Source organism: Monodon monoceros, unplaced genomic scaffold (assembly GCF_005190385.1).
Source record: "Monodon monoceros isolate NGI ecotype Baffin Bay Population unplaced genomic scaffold, NGI_Narwhal_1 Super_Scaffold_20, whole genome shotgun sequence".
NCBI classification, from domain to species: Eukaryota; Metazoa; Chordata; class Mammalia; order Artiodactyla; family Monodontidae; genus Monodon; species Monodon monoceros.
Genome location: NW_021703777.1, coordinates 92,442,844 through 92,466,335, shown reverse-complemented (window position 1 = coordinate 92,466,335; position 23,492 = coordinate 92,442,844). Strand labels below are relative to the sequence as shown.

Here is a 23,492-nt window from a genome sequence, read left to right as displayed (position 1 = left end):
GTCATTACTTTTTATTTAAGTGGAAGAAAAATCTTACTAGAAAATTTGATAGTGAAGGGTTCACTTATGTCTAGCTTATTAAGTATAGCACTTTTTACTCTACAAATGAGGTAAAATGTTCATTAAGATGCCCTATATACCATTATGAGTACTTATGAAAAATTGTATTGAGAAGTTGTTTTCAAGTAGAGGAGATTAGAGTTAGACAACTATATAAAATTTCTAGTACTGCAGCAAAAGAAATACCATAGAACTCTTTCCAAAGACACATAAATTCACTTGACTTTTAAAGATGAAATGTGGATTTTGATCCTTTTAATTTTTGCTGACATAACATCAATAATAAGTGTTTTGGTCATTTCAGACAGAAGAAATTAATATGAATTTAATGCTTACAAGTGTCCTGGAGCATTAGGAAGTTATTTAATACTAACTCATACCCCATTTGACGGAGCTATAGGAGCCTTGATACTGTTTGCTCCTATATAATTTTCTGTAGTGAAAAAGAATTGTCAAAATCAAGTTCATGTGAAAAATAAATGAATGTTTCTTATCAAGACCATTCCATAATTTTACCTTAATTTCAAATCAAAACAGTTAATAGCAGCCTTGTCATAGAATTAAAATTTTTAAAAATGAAAGTTTAGGGGCTTTCCTGGTGGCGCAGTGGTTGAGAGTCCGCCTGCCAATGCAGGGGACACGGGTTCGTGCCCTGGTCCGGGAAGATCCCACATGCTGCGAAGCGGTTAGGCCCGTGAGCCATGGCCGCTGAGCCTGCGCGTCCGGAGCCTGTGCTCCACAATGGGAGAGGCCACAACAGTGAGAGGCCCGTGCACCGCAAAAAAAAAAAAAAAAAAAAATGTGAATGATACCAGATACAAATGCAGTAAAATAAATTGTGTGTGGAATTTTGCCTATATTTTGAATGTTATTCTGAGGTGGGCTCTTATTAGGTCCTCAAAGGGGTTCACAATCAAAAGAATTTAACCACTGAGTAGATTCAATTATTTATCTTTATAAAGGTATTTTCAGAGCTATCATTGGAAGATTTTAGATAAAGGGAAAAGAGCAGTATTTTGGGGAGTAAGATATCAGTTTTTTTTTTTAATCAAGTTTTAGTAATAGAAATTGACTTAATAAATATATCCACACTTGTTAGAAAGGCAGGAGAGGGAAATTATTTCATTTAGAAATCTTTCTTAAATAAATATCCCATATTGAGAGCTATTGCTAGCCAGTGAGGGACTGAGAAGGACAAGGAAAACCAAGATGCTGTTGAGAGTAGCATGTTTAGAATTTGTAGAGAATAGTCATGACAGTACATTCTTATAAATAAGCATTTGGCTTTGGCAGATTTGCAAGTCTTGCCATAAGAAAATATGTAATAGATGTGTCTTGAAATTTCCTTCGAAGTTTTGTAATTTTGAGCCATTTTTCTCAATTCATTCATTTGACCAACTTGTGGGTGATTTTTCTTCATTCTATGGGCTAAGCTGTATAGCCAAGTAGCTTATTAGTGACCAAAATTTAAGTGTATTAAAAAATATAGTAAATCTTTTCATAGTAGGAATATTCAGCTCTATTTTTTTCATGGCTTTGAAATTTGGTATGTAAGAATTTGGTTTTCTTAAGTCAGGATAGATTCATACAAGCTGCTGGGTTTTATGGATTCAGGATAGACTCATAGAAACTGCTGGGTTTTATGGTTCACTTCCTTTTATAAAGAAGTCCAGTTCAATGAAAACTGAATTCACTATTAATGAAATCTGAATTTATTGAGCTAATAAGAGAAAAATTTCTGTAATGAAACTTGATAACCTAGAAGAGTACTGATGTTCCAATGAATGCTTTTCATTGGTTAGAACGTAATGTTTTTATCTTGATAGATGGCCCCAAACAATTGCAATATATTGAACAGTTTTTCTAGATCTTAAAAAAATAATAAAATCATAGTTAAACATATACTTTTTTGTATATAAAAGGAACAAATAATGTAATTCAGCTTGACTTTAGTTCAGGGATTTTTTTTGACTGAAGACAGAATTTTTCTGAAGGAAATATAAAAGTGTCATGGTATAAATAAAAAAAATAACTAAAATAAACTTTAAGTTTTAAAAAATATTTATAGACTTGACACTGTTGTTGCAATTAGATTAGTAATAAGATATATGTTAATTTTATGTAGCATAAACAATAAAAATATACCTAATTTGCTTTTGGTGGGGGATGTTTCGATTTAGGTTTTGCAAATTGATGATGTGACAATAAAAATAAGTGCTTTAAAGGCAATCTTTGACCAACTGATGGCATTTGGATTTCAACCATTTAAAACGAAAAAAATCAAAGCTATTCAAAGTGAAGGTGCAGAAGTAAACACTAATGAAGAGCAAGAGTCAAAAGAATCTGAAGAAGAGGCTGATACAGCCAAGAATGTTCTAAAACTACTTTCTGATTTTTTAGATAGCGAGGTAAGGAATAATCATAGCCCTATTATTGTGAAAGGTAATTGTCAGCATATATATGTTTATCCTCTTTGTATTTTTTAGGCTGAAGTTTAAACCTGGCTAACATTTTTTTTAAAATTTGCCTTTTGAATATTATAATTAAATCCTACTTTCACTTCTAATATATCTGATTTCTCACTATCAAATTACATTGTGTAGAGAATTGAAGTGTAAACAAAAATGAAATGACTATTGGGGGGGGTTATTTTTTCATCTTTTTTCTCTGTCTTTGTGATCTGTGACTTACAAGTTTCCCCCCCAAGGGTCTTAAGAAATAATTTAAAATAATCTTACATTGGGTGGGTGGAAGTTCTAAGATATGATATGGGATTAGATCTCTTTCCTTAGGGTACTCATGAACTACATTTTTATAGCATATGTAAACATTTAAATTATAAAATTTTTATATTTTTTTGTTGAGGTGAAATTGACATTACATTAACAATTTTAGAGTGAACAATTCATTGACATTTAGTACATTAAAAATATAGTGTAACCACTGCCTCTGATTTTTAAAACATTTTCATTATCCCAAAAGGAAACTACATATTAAGCAGTTGCTCCCTATTTCCCCTACCACCAGCCCCTAACAACTACCAATTTGCATTTTGTCTCTATGGATGTAACTCTTCTGGATATTTCCTATAAATGGAATCAGAAGATATGTGGCTTTGTGTCTGCTTTCTTTCACTTAGCTTGTTTTCAAGACTGTTGTGGCTTATATCACAAGCCTTCTTATGGCAGAATAATATTCCATTTTATGTATATACCAGAATTTGTTTAGCCATTCATCCACTGAAAGATATTTGGGCTGTTTCCACCTTTTGGCTATTGTGAATAGTGCTGCTATGAAGATGTATTTGTCTGAGTAGCTATTATCAATTCTTTGGGGTATATTTCTAGAAGTGGGGTTACTAGGTCATATATTAATCCTTTTTTGTTGTTTTTAGGATTTTACCCCTGATCCCTATCCCAACTAGTTAATTAATACATCCTCACATATTTATATATATATATATTTTTGAGTGAGAACATTTAAGTTCTCTCAGCAAATTTCAGTAATACAGTAGTGTTATCAGCTAGTCACCATGTTTTACATTTGGTGTCTAGAACTTATTCTTTTTTTTTTTTTTTTTTTTTTTTAGATATAATAGAACTGATAGTATACCCTTTTCCATATTTCACCCACCCACCAGTCTGTGGCAACCATTTTTTCTACTCTGTTTCTATGAGTTTGACTTTTAAAAAGATTCTGCATATGTCACATCATGCAGTATTTGTCTGTCTTTGTCAGGCTGTTTCACTTAGCATAATGTTCTCAGGGTCTACCCCTGTTGTTGCAAATGGCAGGATTTCCTTCTTTTTATGGCCGAATAATATTGCACTATATATCTCACATCTTCTTTATTCATTCATTGATGGACACGTGGGTTGTTTCCATATCTTAGCTCTTGTAAATAATGCTACAATGAACATGGGCATGCAGCTATCTCTTTGAGATTCTATTTTCATTTCCTTTGGATATATACCCCAAAATTGGATTGTGTTTTTAATTTTTTGAGGAACTTCATTCTGCCTTCCAAAATGACTGTACCAGTTTACATTCCCACCAACACTGCACTAAGGTTCCCTTTTCTCCACATCCTTACCAACACTTCTCGTGTCTTTTTGATAAAGCCATTCTAACAGTGTGAGGTGATATCTCATTGTAGTATTGATTTGCGTTTCCCTGATGATTAGTGATGTTGAGCAGCTTTTCATGTATCTGTCAGCCATTTGTATGTCTTCTTTGGAAAAATGTTTATCAATTCCTCTATTTTTTAATCAAATTATTTGCTTTTTGCTATTGTGTATATGAATTCTTTATATATAATTTTGGATATTAATCCCTTATCAGATATGTAATTTGCAAATATTTTCTCCCATTCCATAGGTTGCTTTTTCATTTTGTTGATAGTTTCCTTTGCTGTGCAGAAGGTTTTCAGTTTGATATAGTCCCATGTGTTTATTTTTGCTTTTGTTACCTATGTTAAGGAGCTTACTATCCTGTTTTTTGTAGGCGTTTCATGATTTCATGTGGTAATTTCTTTAACTTTTTGAGGACTTGCCAAACTGTTTTCCATAGCAGCTGAACCATTTTACATTCCCACCAACAAAGAACAGGGTTCCATCCTTATCAACACTTGTTATTTTAAAATAATTTTGTTTTATTAATAAGAAAAAATTGTTAGTAAAATTTTTAGCCATCTTGTTTTGAATTGCCTTTCCCTAATAACTAATGATGAGTATCTACATGTGCTTTTTGGCTATTTGTATACCTTGTTTGGAGAAATATGTGTTCAAATCCTTTGCTCATTTTTAAATTGGGGTGTCCTTCAGAATTCTTTATATATTCTGGGTAGTAGATCCTTATCAGATAACTGATATGCAAATATTTTCTCCTATAGGTTGTCTTTTCAGTTTGTTAATAATGTCCTTAGATTTTTTAAAAGTTTTAAATTTTGATGAAGACTAATTTATCTTTCCTTTTGCTGCTTGTGCTTTTGGTGTTGTATCTAAGAATACATTGCCAAATCAAAAGTCATGAAAATTTATCTCTGTTTTCTTCTAAAAGTTTTACTCCTTTAGCTTTTAATTTAAGTGGATTGGTGCATTTTCAGCTAACATTTGTACATGGTGTGAGGTAGAGGTCCAACTTCTTGGTTTGCGTGTGGACATCCAGTTGTCTGAGCATCATTAGTTGAAGAGACTATTCTTTTCCTATTGAATTGTTTTAGCACCATTGTGGAGGGGGAGAGAATCAATTGATCATAGGAATATGGGTTTATTTCTAGACTCTCAATTCTTTTCCATTGTTTGTGTCCACCCTTGTGCCATTACCTGACTGTTTTGATTCATGTAGCTTCATAGTAAGTTTTGAAATCAGGAAGTTGAGTTTTCCAACTTTGGTTCTTTATTTTCAGTATTGTCTTGGCTATTTGGGGTATCTTGCAGTTCCTTATGAATTTGAGGATTGGCTTTTCCATTTCTGGAAAAAAGTCTATGGGAATTTTGATAGGGATTGCATTGAATATGTAGATTGCATTGGGCAGTATTGCCATCTTAATGTTATGTTTTCCAATCCATGAACTCGAATATCTTTACATTTATTTAGGTCATTTTTAATTTCTTCCAGAAATGGTATATAGTTTTCAGGGTACATGTTTTTTACTTCCTTGATTAAATTTATTCCTATATATTTTATTTTGATTGCTATTATAAATTGAATTGTTTTCTTAATTTCCTTTTTTGGATTGTTCATTTTTGTTGTATAGAAACTGAACTGTTTTGTGTGTGGATTTGATTTCGTATCCTGAAACTTGGCTGCATTCATTTGTTAGCTCTTGTACAATAGTTTCCGTGTGTGTGTGTGTGTGTATTCTTTGGGATTTTTTCTATAAGACCAAGTCATCTGTGAAGAGACAGTTTTAATTCTTCCTTTGCAATTTGAATGTCTTTTATTTGTTTTTCTTGCCTAATTTCTCTGGCTAGAACTTGCTGTACAATCTTGAATAGCAGTGGTTAAAGCAGGCATCCTTGTCTTGTTTCTGATCTTAGGGGGAAAGTTTTCAGTCTTTAACCATTGAGTATGATGTAGATTCTTCATAAATGCCCTTTTTTATTTTGAAGAAGTTATCTTCTGTTTTTTTTTTCCCAGTCATAAAAGCATGTTTAATTTTGTCAATGGTTTTTCTACATCAATTGAAATGATTATGTGATTTTTTTTTTTTTTTTTTTTTTTTGCGGTACACGGGCCTCTCACTGTTGTGGCCTCTCCCTGTTGTGGCCTCTCCCGTTGCGGAGCACAGGCTCCGGATGTGCAGGCTCAGCGGCCATGGCTCACGGGCCTAGCCGCTCCGTGGCATGTGGGATCTTCCCGGACCGGGGCACGAACCCGTGTCCCCTGCATTGGCAGGCGGGCTCTCAACCACTGTGCCACCAGGGGAAGCCCATGATTTTCTTTTTTAATTGCTATGGTACATTACATTGCTTGATTTTCTTATGTTGAACCACCCTTGCATTCCTTGGATAAATCCCACTTGGTTATGGTGTATAATCTTTTTAATATGTTGTTGGATTCCATTTGCTAGTAATTTATTAAAGATTTTTACATCTGTATTCATAAGGGAAATTGGTCTGTAGTTTCCTTGTATTGGTCTTTGTCTGCCTTTGGCATCAGTGTAATACTGACCTCATAAACTAAGATGGGAGTTGTTTTCTCCTCTTCTATTATTTTGGAAGACTTTGAGAAAGATTGGTGTCAAGTCTTCTTTAAATATTTGGCAGAATTTACTAGTGAACACATCTGGTCTTGGACTTTTCTTTTGGAGAGGTTTCTGATTTCCTTATTCAATCTGTTTATTGTTATAGGTCTGTTCAGATTTTCTGTTTCTTCTTGAGTCTATTTTTGTAATTTGTGTGTTTCTAGGAACTGGTTCATTTCATCTAGGTTGTTTAATTTGTTGGTATTCAGTTCTTATTATTCGTTTATAATCCTTTTTATTTCTGTAAGGTCAGTTGTAATGCCCCTGCTTTTATTTCTGATTTTAGTTATTTGCATCTCCTTTTTTTCTTTGTTAGTCTAACTCAAGGTTTTTCAATTGTGTTCATCTTTTCAAAGAACCAACTTATGGTTTCATTGATTCTCCCCGCCCCACCCCCAATTTTCTATCTCTTTTTTAGTTCTTTAAAGTGTAAAGTTATTGATTTGAGATTTTTTTTTTTAAATGTAGGCATCTACTGCTATAAATTTCCCTCTGAACACTGTTTTTGATGCACACCATAAGTTTTTGTTTGTTGCATTTTCATTTTTATTCATCTAATTATTTTCTTTTTTTTTTTTTTTTTTTGGCTGCTTTGGGTCTTTGTTATTGTGCTCAGGTTTTCTCTAGCTGCAGCGAGCGGGGGCTACTCTTCGTTGTGGTACACGGGCTTCTCATTGTGGTGGCTTCTCTTGTTGCAAGCTCGGGCTCTAGGCACGCATGCTTCAGTAGTTGTAGCTTGCAGGCTCAGTAGTTGTGGCTTGTAGGCTCTAGAGCGCAGGCTCAGTAGTTGTGGCACACAGGCTTAGTTGCTCTGTGGCATGTGGGATCTTCCCAGACCAGGGTTCGAACCCATGTCCCCAGCATTGACAGGCGGATTCTTAACCATTGCACCACCAGGGAAGCCCCCATCTAATTATTTTCTAATTTCCATTTTGATGACTTCTTTGACCTTTGGTGTGTAAGAAGAGTGTATTGTTTAATTTACAGGCTTGTGAATTTTACAGTTTTCGTCTCTTGTTGCTTTTCAGGTGTATTCCATTGTAGTTGGAGAAGATATTTTGTATAATGTCATTCTTTATGAATTTATTAAGACTTGTTTTGGGCCTAGTATAGCCTCTGTTCTTGAGAATGTTCCATGTGCACCTGAAGAATGTGTAGTCTGCTATTTTGGGGTGGAGTGTTCTATATGTTTGGTAGTTCTAGTTCGTTTATGGTGGTGTTCAAGTCCTCTATTTCCTTATTGGTCTGTCTAGTTGTTCTATTACAGAAAGTGGAGTATTGAAGTCTTCAGTTATTATTATAGAGCTGTCTATTTCTCCCTGCAATTCTGTCAGTGTATGTTCATATATTTTGGGGCTCTGTTGTTTGTTGTGTATATGTTTATAATTATCTTTTTGATGAATTGACCTTTTTTAAATCAATATTTAATGTCTTTTGTATATTGTAACAGTTTTTTACTTCACATTTGGACTGCAGAATGGTGGAAATAAGTCCTTCCTTATCAGTATTTTCTTTTTTTTTCTTTTATCTTTATTGGAGCATAATTGTATCAGTATTTTCTTAAATTTTGAGTTATTAGCCAAGTGATAGACTAACTGCTCATTGGCAGTTGTCTAGTGCTGTGGGCTTGCTGACATTGCATAGATGGAAAACTGTTGCACATGAAAACTCTTTGACAGTAGATGAATGGTTTTTGTTTTTTTAAATAGTGCAGGTACATTAATCTTCTTTTGGCTAAACTATACTCTGTGGCTTTGATTTTATTTTTGTCATAAACACTAAAAAATCTTGACTTCCTTGACTGTCCTCTGGGCCATAAATAATAGTTTTTCACATGCTTTAAAGACTTGCAGTCCTGTCCCAATTAAAATTCCCATATTAGAAATTTTTAAAAAGACAGAGGGCATGCAGCCTTTGGAGTTGGAGACTTAAAGATTTGTGTTCTGGTAATGTCTGTGAATCTTCAATAAGGTATTTACTATCTCTGTCCTGTTTCCTTATCTTTAAAATGGGAATAATGATGCCTATTCAGTGGGATAATTCTTTAATTTTGTCAACAAATATTTGAGAGCTATTTATGTGCCAGTCATTATATGCTCTAGAGAGTACAATGCTGAGTGGAACAAAGTCTCTGCTCTCATGGTTGTTGTGAGCCCTAAATGAGTTTGTATGTGGAAAGCACATGCCAGTACCCTGGCACTTATTAATCTTATCAACCTCTACATTTTTCTTCTTATTTTTGAGTTTTGAAAAATTTCTGAAATAGTTCTTGTATCTGCTCATTCCTCTGTTTTTCCTCCTGTCCCCTCTAGTTTAGACTTGTCTTTCATTCCCAGATTATGGCCTGTCTAGATAATTTTCCTGAAATCTCATTCAAATCTTAGCTCCTTACCCTTTCAAAAATCTTCAACCATATTTCTTTACCTAATTTTCGAGGTCTCTCTAATCTGATCACTGAGCAAACTTACTTTCCATCAATAATAATAATCACTGACATTTGTTGAGGATTTACTGTGTAGATAGCACTCCTTAGAGCTTTACATGTATTATTTCTTTGTGCTTTTTGATAAGTAGTTTTATTATCCCTTTTTTTGTATATGGAAAAAGTGAGGCACAAAGAAATTAAGTAATATGCACAGGATCAGATCATGCAGCTAGGAAGTGTCAGAGGCTTGAATTTAATTCAGGCTCAATAACCAATATTTTTAATTACTACTCTTTTATATCTGTACCTGCATTTGAATACCACTACATCTTTTCCATTTTCTTCTCTAGGTTTGTTTTGGTTTCTCTTTCTAGGAATGCCTTTTTCTACTTGTACACTTTCTATTCACATTTTACCTATTATTCACACACATTGCCACACCCACCTCTGGAGCTTTCATTTATAGGCACCTCTGATGGCAGAGACCATTACTGAAGGTTTTCTGTATCTTAGCACCATGATAAGTGTTTAATACATATAGTTTTGATTTCTGGTTTCATAATATTATAAGATCTTTTGGTTTTTCTAAAGAGTTTAAAAGGAATTGAAGTTTTCATAGCTAGACTAATAATTTGTCACATAGCCTTAACCTAAAAGGAAAAAACAAAATCTTTTTAATGTGCCTTTAAAATAATTCATAATAACAGGAATGATTTTGGATAGTTTATATACAAATACTTATTTTAGGCTGCAATGTAAGGCTTAAAAAGGAAATACAAATAAAAAATTTCTTTTAAATGAAAGTCATTTTCAATAGGTGTCTGAACTCAGGACAGGAGCTGCAGAAGGACTAGCCAAGCTGATGTTCTCTGGGCTTTTGGTCAGCAGCAGGATTCTTTCTCGTCTTGTCTTGTTATGGTACAATCCTGTGACTGAAGAGGATGTTCGACTTCGACATTGCCTAGGCGTGTTCTTCCCAATGTTTGCTTATGCAAGCAGGTATTTAGTCATATCGATAAATCAAAATCTAACTTGAAGTTAAATTCAGGCTCCCTATGAGTCATATCTATAGTATTTTGTTGTTAATATTCTTTTTCTTCAGTGGTAAGTGAAGAACTTACTTAGATTCTATCTACCTGAATTATTTGGCTCTTTCCTAGATGAATATGTACTCTGTCTTGGTGGGGTGCATTTAATATATAATGTTGTTGCTGCTTTTTAAAGAATCATATATTTTTTCTTTGCCAACATACCTCAAATTGTTTTTCAATAGGACTAACCAGGAATGTTTTGAAGAAGCCTTTCTTCCAACTCTACAAATACTGGCCAATGCCCCTGCATCTTCTCCTTTAGCTGAAATAGACATCACTAATGTTGCTGAGTTACTTGTAGATTTGACAAGACCAAGTGGATTAAATCCTCAGGCCAAGAATTCCCAAGATTATCAGGTAGGTGAGTATGTTAGCCTGTGGATGGTCTAGGGATGGTAACTAGCATGCTTTGGTAAAATAACCCCTCTCATAGATTCTTTGAAATAGTGAGAAGCTACATATAGATCTTGAGATTTCTAGTTTATATGGTAGCACATAACACAAAGCAAGAAAAAGAAAAAGATCTTTTGCAACTATGTGGGTGGACCTAGAGGGTATTACGCTTTGTGAAGTAAGTCAGAGAAAGACAAATACTCTGTTATCACTTATATGCAGACCCTAAAAAGTAAAACGAATGAATATAACAAAACAGACACACAGTTATAGAGGACAAACTAGTGGTTACTAGTAGGGAAGGGGAGGGGAGAGGGACAAGATAGAGATAGGGGATTAAGAGACCTAAACTACTATGTATAAAATAAACTACAAGGATTACTGTACAGCACAGGGAAATGTAGCCATTATTTTATAATAACTTGAAATGGAGAATAATCTATAAAAATATTGAATCACTCTCTTGTGCACCTGAAACTAATATAATATTGTAGATCAACTATAATTAAAAAAAAATCTTTTGGGAAATGGGGAGGTAATCATATAAAAATAGAAGTAATCAGTGCTAACATTTTTGCTACGGAAGAGAAGTTACCGAAAATTCATGATCCTTACTACCCCCTCCCCACCTAGTTCTGGCTGTTAATCATTCTGAATAATGACCTGTTATGTAGGACTCATTGAGTCCTCAGTTGTTGGCTTACCTGCTCTGTTTCTGATACAAGGAGGAGAATTCAAAGATTGAAACTCACCTCAAGCTTAGTTTTGTTTTTAATTCAAAGAAGATATAGTAAGTGCATACTCTCCTACAAATTACATGTAAGCTGGTTTTTAACCCTTTAATATCATTTGATCAAACATTCACCATATTGAAAATTAATGTGTTGATTATTTCAGATGCCAGCTGATTAAGTTGAAAATATTGGTCTTCTGTTTTGTTACTTAGTGACTGCATACTTCATTTGAGTTACTATGTTACATGTTATTGGAAAGAAGATTACAATGGATATTAAGGCAAAATATAGTAAGGGTCAGTGATATAGCTACTAAGTGCTTTAGCACTTTAGAAGATGGCAGGTTTCATGTGGTATGGGTGATGAGTACAGCATTACTAGTTTTAAATCTCACTGAGTAAAATTCACTTAGACCTTGTTGGGATTTGGGGAGTGGTTTGGATAGAGAGAAAGACTTTTAGTAAAGGTGATTAAATGTAGCTGGTAGTACAAGTCATGTTGGGGAACTGTGGAAAAAATCTGTCAGCTAAGGATCCTGAATAGGTCTGTTAGGGAAGAACATTAGGATAGGGAATTTGGAGTTGACTCTGTTTGCAGGGCGTATAATGAAAGGGTATAACGAAAGGGTTAACGGGATGACAGTTACTTATTAGGAAGATTAATTTGGTGGTCAGTTTCATTAGGTGAGGTGAATTGGTAAGAGGAATAGGGAGAGAATATTAATAAAGAGGGCAGTTAAAAGTTGATATAATTAGGAGATAAAAGCTTACAGAAAAAGAATAATATAAAGTAGTAGTAGAAAGTAGACAGAAAAAAGTAGTAGAAATTGACAGAAAAAAAATTACGGGTAGAAAAGCCTAGAAGAACGAACTTTGTGTGAGGCAAGGGAGATGGAGGAATCCAAGATAACTCTGAGGTCCTAAGTGTGGGTGACAGAAGACTTCAAAGAAGCTGTTGACATTAGGACGTACTCTCATGATCAGCATCTTGGAGGAGTGAGGGAAATAGATTGGGCAGAGGAAGAAGTTGAACTGTCATGCAGTCTTTTTTTGCGGTACGCGGGCCTCTCACTGTTGTGGCCTCTCCCGTTGCGGAGCACAGGCTCCAGACGCGCAGGCTCGGTAGCCATGGCTCATGAATCTAGCCGCTCCGTGGCATGTGGGATCTTCCTGGACTGGGGCACAAACCCGTGTCCCCTGCATCGGCAGGCTGACTCTCAACCACTGCGCCACCAGGGAAGCCTTGTCATGCAGTCTTAAGGTCCCAGCTGATCTCACAGAAGTTCCAGAATTGGGATAGTTCTTTGCTTTGTCCAGAATTGAAACAAGGCTAGGCTGTTGTACCTGTACATCTACAAGTTATTGAATGTGGACTAACCCTTGCGGGGAAGGTGTGACCTTAGGCAGAGCCCATTGTCTTCAGCTTGGATCAGTTCTGCACCTGGGAACTTTTAGCCTCCATAACTCGTGGTAGCCTGGAGAATGAATGGTCAGTAGTAAAGCAGATGGATCTGAGCCCTGTACCATAGCATCCACTCTATAAGAAGGGGAGCTCACATGGGGAGGACTATGATAATTTTGTTTTAGACATTTTGGATTATGTCAAGATAATTAGTTGGAAATGATAGATGTGTCAGACTGTATTGTAATCATACCATTTCAATTGACAAGGATTTTTCTCTTGATTTTCCAGGCCTTGACAGTTCATGACAATCTGGCTATAAAAATTTGCAATGAGATCCTAACATGTCCATATTCACCAGAAATTCGGGTCTATACGAAAGCCTTGAGTTCTTTAGAACTCACTAGCAGTCTTGCTAAAGATCTTCTGGTTCTACTGAATGAGATTCTGGAGGTAAGTAGTTTCTAGTTACTCTTAATGTGTATAAATTTTTATCAAAGTAGAATTTACATGATTCTATTTATGCATACATTAGTATGCTGTGACTTTGCTCATTTGAAGTAAATATTTCCTTCATAAATTTAATAGAATTTTTAGAATGTTGTATTATCAGTATATAGCGTTTTTGAAAGAAGATTAGAAAATGCTGTATTAAAAAAAGTTTTCTGTTACAGCAAGTAAAAGATAGAATGTGTGTGAGAGCTTTGGAGAAAATCAAGGTTCAGTTAGAAAAAGGAAATAAAGAACATGGTGACCAAGTTGTAGCGGCACAGGATGACAACACAACTACAACTGTTTTTCAAAGTGAAGATGGTAATGACATACTAACCTGAGTATTTTTAAGATTCTGTCCTTTTCATCTTTACTGAGATACATTGTTTTCCTCCTCTAACATATATGTGATTGTATGTCAGAAATGGAAGAAAAGTTTTTCTAATTAAATCCCCTTAGGAAAGTGTATTACTGAGAAGTGTTCACTCACCATATGACCATGCATACTATGTTCCTAAGAGTTTTGCTTGCTTATTTTCCAGTGTTCACATTTTTTTGGAACACTTACGATAAATTTTCAATAGCTGCTATTGGGACTGGTTGTCATTGATTTGATCATTTAAAGTATTTCATGAGGCTACTTTTAGTTCATTAATAATTGTATTATTTCCTTTAATAGAAAACAACAAAGAAGTATATATAACTCCTGTCAAGGATGTAAAAGCAACCCAAATGAAATCCACTCAGCAAAAGACCAACAGAGGTAATATATGGATTGACTAGCTTTTTTAAAAAATAAATTTATTTATTTATTTATTTAGTTTTGGTTGCATTAGATTCTTCATTGCTGCACATGGGCTTTCTCCAGTTGCAGCGAGTGGTAGCTTCTCTTGTTGCGGAGCACGGACTTGAGGCACGTGGGCTTCAGCAGTTGTGTGTGGGCTCAGTAGTTGCGGTGTGCAGGCTCTAGAGTGCAGGCTCAGTAGTTGTGGCGCCCGGGCTTAGTTGCTCTGCGGCATGTGGGATCTTCCCGGACCAGGGATTGAACCCGTGTTCCCTGCATTGGCAGGTGGATTCTTTTTTTTTTTAATTTATTTATTTATTTTTGGCTACATTGGGTCTTCATTGCTGCATGCAGGCTTTTCTCTAGTTGCGTCGAGCGGGGGCTACTTTTCGTTGCGGTGTGCGGGGTTCTCATTGTGGTGTCTTCTCGTTGTGGAGCATGGGCTGTAGGTGTGCAAGCTTCAGTAGTTGTGGCTTGCAGGCTCTAGAGCGCAGGCTCAGTAGTTGTGGCACACGGGCTTAGTTGCTCCATGGCATGTGGGATATTCCTGGACCAGGGCTTGAACCCATGTCGCCCACATTGGTGGGCAGATTCTTAACCCCTGTGCCACCAGGGAAGTCCCCTGGATTGACTAACCTTATAATAAAACTTTTCAGTTTTGTTATCCAGTGAAATACTTTGTTTCCTTAAATAGGTATAAAGATCATTCATTGTCTTCAGTATCCTTAACTTTCTTTTTGATTTGTTTTAGCTGATATTAGGTTTTGCTTTGTGTCTAAAAGACATCAGTGTTGCTTCAAGTGCTTTTGATTGAAAGAAATATGATGCAAAAGATCATACTGCAAAGGACTATTTGGGTTAAATTAAGATTTTTATTATCAAATGATGAACAATGATTTTATATTTATATTATCAGTTGTTTGTGGTCTGTCCTTTATATGATTAAGCATTTTTGTCCCTTTTATCCTCCTAGTATTTTTCTAGGCTTCTGTTTTCCGTTTTATTTCATATTTTCCCAACATAATTTATTTTCAAAGGGATATCCAACAATAGGGGATTTGCTGGAATAAAGTAAATGTTGACTATTAGGGGATCACTTAGAAAAAAAAATGTGAAATTCAAGGTCTTTTTAATCTTTTATTATTTTCTTATTACAAAAGGAATGCATGCTTATTACAGAAGAATCAGAAAACACATCCAAGCAAACTAATCAAAAGAATGCTAATAATTCCACCTATGAACCAACCATTATTTTAATCCTTGAAAAATATTTTTTTGAGGCCCTTTTCTGTGTAGACTTAATTTTTTTCTAAATGGAAAAAAGTAATATTGTTTTGTAGCCAATCAGTTATTTAAATGCTTATTGCTGGCTAATTGTTTCACATTAGTCCCATATTGTTGGATGTTTTCTTGGGGATAACTGCATTAGAAGTTTACAAGCAAATATGTACAGTTGGAAGAAAACAGAAAGAAAAAGTCTCACTTGAATAAGTAGGGTATATAAATTTCAACCAAATGATCATACTGAATAATCTGCTTTTGATCAGATTGGTTTTAGTCATGTATAAGAACTACACCTCTTTTTTTTTAATAGCTCAAACTTCATTTATATATGCTGTTTTATTATCATAAATGAGCATCACAGGCCACTTCACTGCTTAACCTTGTGAATTTCTAGCTAGAATTTTTGTAACCCCCCATCATATAAAGGGCTTTAATTTTTATACTGAAATGTTTTAGAACACATTTGAATTGACCATGTATATGTTCAAATATTTTATAATAAACTATACCTTACTGATTAAAGTTTTATTTATTTAGGATCTGTTTTATGGGCTTAATCTCTCTTTTTAACCTTAATTTTCATTAGGTTCTCCATATACCTTGTGCTATGAGGTACTTTCTTTATATAACATTTTTCACATGCTTCTTTCCCCCAAATAAATTTAACAAAATTTGCCACCTATAACTCAATTTCCATCTTTTCCCTTGCCTATTATAAGAGCTTACAAAAGAAATTAGTAAAATTTTGATCTTGCTGGGGTTCCTTTTCTCCATGGTGTTGATCATTTGTATCAAGGTGGCTAGAGACTAGGAGGAAAGGGTGTTGAAGAGGGAAAAATAAAGGATTTGGGTAGCCCAGAAAACAGGTTAAAAATGAGCAGTTGATAATAGATTTTGATAATGATTTATATACTGTCTTTAAGGACGGAGAAAAGTGATAGCTTCAGCTAGAACGAACAGGAGACGTCAGACTGTTGAGGCTGAGGCTGACTCTGAAAGGTATGCCATGCACATCTAGAATATGTAAAGAGGTTTATCGTCATTTAAAAAAAATGTCTAGAAGTAAAAAAAAAAAAAAATTGTAGTTTGTTTATACTGTGATTATTTAACAAGATAATCCGTGAAAATTTACAGCTTTTTAGATTATGTATCTAAGAGCATTTGACTTCCTCTGGCTTGTGTGCTTTTCCTGTTGACATGGCTTTTAGTACTAGGTAGTTATCTTTATGTTCTTTCAAATTGTATTTCCATGTATTCCTCTAATTATAAGATCATGTATGTATGACTTCTCTGAACTTGAATTAGCAAACTACTTAGATTCAGATTTGGGTTTTCTACATTTATAATGATAGAATAATTCTGCCTATAATTTGGATGATATTAGTTATATAGTTTATTTTTGGTTTCTGCCAATAAGCCATTGTTGGAAGCTGTTTACAGCTGTCTTGCATTCATTCATTCATAGGTAAAATGTATATATGTTCAGTTTATAACTTTAGATCGTTTTAATTAAAGTATCTTTTGGGGAAACTTGCTGTTTACAGTGTTTTAGGAATGTATTGCCTAAATAAATAGAACTTATTTTTTCACTACTTGAGTTTCCAAAAAAACTCTTGGGCAGTTGTTATGGTTCCTGTTTAATTACAAGCTTCGTTATAGAAGTTTGGGTTTTTGTTTTTTGCTTTTTTCTGTATGATACCAGGTTCCATGTAGATATAAAAAAAAATTAGTTAGGTTTTCCATGGTTCACTTTGCTGGATAGCCAATCGGTGTTTTTTGGTTTTGAGATTTCAGTTTTAAGCTTAATGGAATCAGGATATCAATCACACACGGATAGAATGACAGAAACAAAGTTTTATTTATAAATAAACTGGTTTTAAAGCTTGTATTTAAATTGGTGTATTTCAACATCTGTTTAGTGATCATGAAGTTCCAGAGCCAGAATCAGAAATGAAGATGAGACTACCAAGACGAGCAAAGACAGCAGCACTAGAAAAAAGTAAACTTAACCTTGCATAATTTCTCAGTGAAGATAAAAATTAGGAGAAGATATGATGGAGGTGGAGTCCTTTGAAAAATGTCCTTTAAAATTATATTCATTTCTTTGCTTTAATAAAGTTACCCTTGTATGAAAATTAGAAGAAGTCTGATTCTTGTAGAACTTTCTGCTGTGTGATTCCACATTACTTTAGCCTGTATTGAAGCAGTGAGACAGCGTCCATCAGTGTGCTCCACAGACCATCTCCATCAGTCATGGATTTAATCAGAATCTAAGGTGGGCCCAGGAACCTGCTTTTTAACAGCCTTCCCAGGTGATGCTTATGAGTTCTCACATTTAAAATCATGGCATTATAGACAACTTTTAAATGTAACTAGCTGGTAACTTGCATTTGAAAAGTTTGACTTAGATGTGGCAGATCCAACATAGATAAAAACATCTCAGAACACATTTTAAAAACGACATCTTAAGGGCAAATGAAGTACCACAAACTGGCTAGAGAGGAGCTTACTTCCAGGAAAGACTAGTATAATGAACCAAAGTCCCCAGCATCCAAGTTCAACAGTTATCGTTTTGATAATTTTGTGATTCTTACACTTAAAAATATTTTGATAATGCTACATGCATGAGTAATTTTTTTCATAGAATGTTTGCATATGAGAGCCCAAGTTTGCTTATGTTGCGATGGTTCCTGGGTTAGGGAAATGTTCACATATACATATTAATGATGGAGTTCTCTATGTTTTTGGCATAACAAAATATTTATTGTGGGTAATAGAAAATACTAGTAGGAAAAAAATGTGACAGGAAGTCCACTATATACTAATGTGTGAATGAGCACTATTTCTTCACTGTAAATTTATTTTCTGAATTGGCACTGGCCTGACTTAAGAAACTTAAAACTGTGTCAAATCAGTCCTCTTTCCTTCTGTAACTCCCAAACACCTTTTACTCCTCTGATAATCATCTCTATTATTCAGAATAGAAATACCCTAACATCGGATCTAATACATTGGTTTTAATAAAAATTGTGCTTTTTTAGGTTTATTTACCAGAGGCCATTTAAGGTGATGTTCTAAGATGGAGCTAAAGTAAGAATGCTGTGCTTTTTTGAGCCAAATTGCTACATTACATATGTATATGTGCTTTATAAAACTTAGAAATATAAAAGGAGTCTGAAGGTTACAAAGAATGCTTATTAAGAAAAAGGAAAAGGCAGATATGGTGGTGATATAAAACAATGAAAAGTAGATGATTGTTTCTCATTCTGTTGGCTCTGTGTCTTTTCCTGTGCTTCAAATTCCTTACGTAAGCCTTTTTGTTAAATCCCTGTCTTTTTAAAAATAATTTGGGGGTTGGGGTAGGTTGGGAGAAATAAGGACTTAGAAGGTACACAAAATGTGCCATAAGTAAAAGTCTTTAGAAACACACTAAACTAAATCCCATTTAACCCATAGCCAGGCAATCCAAAGGGAAGGAGCCATGTTCTTACACACTTTACATGGACCACCATACCAAAGCTTTCCTTCTCAGCCATGGGAAAAATTAAGCATCAGACTTTGAGTATTCTTACTATTCAAGTTTTGGACACAATCACATAAGCCAATCACAAAAGCTATGCTTTTGTACTACTAAAGAGGTAAGGAATATTATCCTCATTTTAAGACATCCCTTTACACTTTAAAATAAATGGCTAAAATACAGTAAAATCAATGGATGTAAATCCATTTACCATTTTTCATTCAAAATGGATAACTTAAAAAAACCAAACAGTATTCTTATCTGCAAGAGGCACAGATTTGCTGAAGAGTCAACATGCAATTGTGCCATTGCTCTTAAAACCCAGACTTCATAGGTTTAAAAGTACAGAGAAATAACTGATCAGTTCAAATTCTCCTTATGAATGGAAACATGCTACTTGATGATAAACTATGATCAATTTTTCTATACATATATAACTTTGAAAGAGATATACTTCTAAGAGATACCTTTGCCTTTTACCAATTTGCTTCGAGGTAGTTGGTATCCACCTGTTATACAACTGTTCATGGGTCAGGTAATCACAAATCTTTACAATACTAGCCTTCTAAATCTCACAATGCATTATATATTAAGACATTGTGCACGGAAATAAAACTGGGGACAATTATATATTTAAACTTAGGGAGTAAAAAATTCACAAAATACCATTAAAAAGAGAAACTTCAAAAATCCATTTGTACTGCAAAATTCCACAATGGTCTGGTGTAAAACATGTAAAAAGACATACAAAGAATATAATCAAAATGATTAATGCAAATCACAAGACTAGAAATATTTCAAAATCAATCGATAAATGCTTATCAGCAGGAAGAACGTTGACGTACAAAATAAGGATAGTGCAAGAAGAACTGCAATCTATTTCTCTTCACTTTTGAGATTTTGGTTATGAACTGTACAGCTCGCTAGAGATGCTGCTGTCAAATTCAGATTCCATTCAATGGGACGATTAAGGCACATCTTAATGGGGCTCAAAGGGCAACTTGCTGTATTCCCATCAGACAAATTCACTTTCTCATCAGTTTTCACTTGTAGCATGCTGGAAAAAAAAAGTGTAAAGCACTTTAGTTTTTACTTTAATTTCAAAGAAACTATCAACCTTGTAAAAGAAAATTCAGTAGTTTTATTGTTCCGACCTCTAAACAAGAGATGATTGATTGTTGGGTTGTTTTTAGCTCCTGTCTCCTTAATGAACTGAATTCAACACAGGTAATTGAGAGGTCACTCAGATACCACTGGACAAAATTAGCATATACAGATTTCATCAGTATACATCAGAAAGGATATTCAACCTTTCTTTTAACTTTTCCTTTAACCTACCAGGATCACAGCCTCTGAGACAAGAAGGAATTAACCTTTGTTGAATGCCTACCATATTCTAGGCACAGTCACATGCATAATCTCAAATTTCATAACCACCAAGCAAGCTCATAAGAAACGATAAAAGTGAGTCACAGAGTTCCCGTACAAATAAAGTCGAATCATGGGCTGGAACTGGAATACAGTCCTTGCTCTTTCCCTTATGCCTGTCTACTAGCTCTCTGATGAAAGTCTTCTCTAAAGTCACAGAAACTTGAGAGTCCAAAGGATAGCTAGCCACTCCACATGTGTAATATTAAAGTCAATTCACATCTTCCAATGTGAATCCTTACGTTTAGAAATGATTTAATAGCTTGCTATACATTAGCTTATTTGCCACGACTGATTAGTTCAGTTAGACTACATCATTCCTAAGCTTTCTTCAACCGCAGGTCAATGATCCTTCCCACTCGTAAAGAGGAAGCTGAGTTGTGTAGTATTTTAGTGGCTTATTAGAGTTGGTAAATGGCAGCAGCATCCAGACTTCTCTCCTTACAACTTCAAACAACTGACTCACTTGCCATTCAATAAGCCAGAGATTTAACCTGTTAAACCATATTTTAACAGCCATTATATTTTCACTGAGTTGAGTTCTCCCCAAACAGTCCCAGTTCCACCGAATGACATGGTTTCAATTTTTATAAATAATGAAACAAAATGACAGCTTAAAAGATTATTCATCAAAAATAGTAAATCATCATTAAAAAAATATCCAAAACCTAGAGATATGATCAATAACAACAGTAATGTTTTTCCTTCCTCCAAGGACTGCTAGTCTTCATATTTTTATTTGTATTTTCAAAACAAGAAAGTCTGATGTATGACTCTTTGAGAAACTCTAAAGCAAGCTATAAAAATACAATGATATTAGTTGAGGTAGCTTGGTAGGTAAGTATATCAGGCATCAAACTCCACAATAAAACAATGGCATGGAGCAACAAATCATAGTCCTAAAAACGATTTTTTTTTCTGTTTTCTGTTTGCTCTTTGATTGACAAAGGTATATTCGTCAGAGAATACTATTCAATAACTACACTATTGTTCTTTTCAATACTTTAAAGACTTTTAAAGTTACTTTTCTAGAGCGTGTACTCCAAATTTGGGAACACAAATGCCAGGGATGCACAAAACTATACACATGCATGGGAAGAAAATAGGCAAGAAAAAGAACTAAATGTTGTTAGTACCAATATACAGATTGACATGTTTAATTCATAAATATATACCTACAAAAAAAAAAACTAGCTGGTGTTTGAAGTTTGGGCACTACTGATCTTGAAGTGCTAGAACCAGAGGCATTAGAACAGCAGAGCTAGAAGTGACCTTTCTAGTCCCCACTTCCCTGCTTTTTTTTTTTAAGAGATGATAGGGAAACTAAGATATAGGAAAATAGAAAAATAAACTGCTATTTTTCAGAGTGTTCTAACCAGATGTATGAGGACTAATATAAGAATCTCGATCTCTAATTATAATCCAGTACTTACCAGAGCACTTTTCAATTCCATCTTCTCTACCAGTCAAATTATTTAACAGTTTTTGAATACCCATCAGAAAGCACTTTTGGATACAAAGATGAAGATATAGTTCACGCTTTCAAAAAATTTGCAGTCTACAGGAATTTTTAACAAATATACCTTTATATTTGGAAATTAAAATTTTGACTAGTTAGGTTTAATGTTAGAAATTTGTCATAGAATCATATACATTTGTACCAAGTGAAAGATTAATGTTCAACTTTTCTTAATGTATTTTTTAAACAATGATTTTTTTTCATGTTTTAAAAATAGGTAATAAATTTGCAAAATTAAAAATAGGTAACTACAAAATGTTATACAATGAAGTCTCTCACTGCTCCTAGCCCCTCTTCCAGGAGCAACTACTGTTGCCAATTTCTTGTGTATTATTCCAGATAGTCTCTCTGCATTGATATATATGTATATATTGTCTGTTTCAAATATCTCCTTTCCCCCTACACAATTCTGAATACTGTTCTGTATCTTGCTTATATATTTTGGAGATTGTTCCATATTTGTACAATGAATATTTGATTCTTTTAATAGCTACATAGAACTCCATTCTACGGCTATGTCATAATTGACTTAGCCAGTCTTCAACTGACAAACTTTTGGGCTATTCCAATCTTTTGCTTAAAAGTATCAATGTATTGAATATTCTTATATGTGTCTCTTTAAGTATATGTGCAAGTACATCTTCAGGACTGATGTCTAGGATTGGCATGGCTGGGTCAACGGGTGCTTTAAAAATTTTGATAGATATTACCGAAATTCCCTTCACAGACTGTGTACCTTTCTACACTCTGACCAATGATATATGAAAATGTCTTCCCTCAAACTCTTATAACAATGTATAATAAAATTTAGGGAAGCTTAAAAAACTGTATGCCCTTGCTTAATTTGCATTTCTCTTCTCAGTAAAGTTAAACTTATTTTCATATCTTGAAGCCATTTGTATTTCCTTTTCTGTGTTGCCAGTTGAGAGGATGACTTCCCTCGTATTGCCAGGCAGTTAAGAATTAATCCTGTGTTCTGTGTGATTAATCCACAGGGGTGGGATTAATGCAATCCCACCCCTCCCCACCCTGCCTAGTTTATTTGTTGTTTGTATCTGCTTACAGTGAGTTTGTCATGAATCCAGTTTAAATTTTATATCATCAAATTTATCAGTCTTTTATTTCATGGCTTCTCTGTTTTACATCATGATTAAAAAGCTTAAGGAGCAGCATTTGAATCATCTGATAAAGTGGCTTTATAGGTCCATATCCAGGATTCTAATGAAAGCCCAGCAATAGTGTATCCAGTGGTACTCTTGAGAGTAAAGAATTGGGGAAAAGAATGTAAGGACCCAGGTTGCAGTTCTGACAATATTAATAAGCAGCCTTATGACCTTGGACATGTAACCTTAGCCTCCTTCAGCCTCACTTTCCTCATCTGTAGAAAAACAAAAGTAAATGACATCTTCCCTGCTTACATGTTTCTGATGATCTAATTAGAGTCAGTTAACATGCTTTAATAAGCATATGGAGCTATAAACAAATGCAAACGCACATACTTTGGTGAAAGGGGGAAGAAGCTGGAGAGAGGTACTTATCCGAAGTAAGTCCCCTTCTAACTCTATCTCTACCATCCAGGAACCCAGATGGCAAGTGAGGCTGAATAAGGGCAA

The 23,492-nt window shown here is 34.5% G+C and overlaps 2 protein-coding genes across 4 annotated transcripts in view; one reads left to right on the top strand and one right to left on the bottom strand.

The window, feature by feature from the left end:
* Positions 1 to 17,962, top strand: part of NCAPG (non-SMC condensin I complex subunit G) — a 46,650-nt gene extending 28,688 nt beyond the window's left edge. Inside the window, exons 14-21 of the mRNA XM_029235065.1 lie at positions 2,241 to 2,468; positions 10,051 to 10,232; positions 10,507 to 10,681; positions 13,144 to 13,305; positions 13,527 to 13,665; positions 14,024 to 14,107; positions 16,336 to 16,411; positions 17,332 to 17,962. Coding sequence (XP_029090898.1) covers positions 2,241 to 2,468; positions 10,051 to 10,232; positions 10,507 to 10,681; positions 13,144 to 13,305; positions 13,527 to 13,665; positions 14,024 to 14,107; positions 16,336 to 16,411; positions 17,332 to 17,431 — 1,146 coding nt within the window. The 3' untranslated portion in view covers positions 17,432 to 17,962. The remainder of the gene's footprint in view (positions 1 to 2,240; positions 2,469 to 10,050; positions 10,233 to 10,506; positions 10,682 to 13,143; positions 13,306 to 13,526; positions 13,666 to 14,023; positions 14,108 to 16,335; positions 16,412 to 17,331) is intronic.
* Positions 17,963 to 18,162: 200 nt separating this feature from the next.
* The window catches only part of LCORL (ligand dependent nuclear receptor corepressor like), a 160,577-nt gene continuing 155,247 nt past the window's right edge, over positions 18,163 to 23,492 (bottom strand). The window contains exon 7 of one of the 3 annotated variants that reach the window (XM_029235073.1): positions 18,163 to 19,989. In XM_029235073.1, coding sequence (XP_029090906.1) covers positions 19,809 to 19,989 — 181 coding nt within the window. In that variant the 3' untranslated portion in view covers positions 18,163 to 19,808. The remainder of the gene's footprint in view (positions 19,990 to 23,492) is intronic. The other 2 variants (XM_029235075.1, XM_029235066.1) reach the window with 2 other exon arrangements.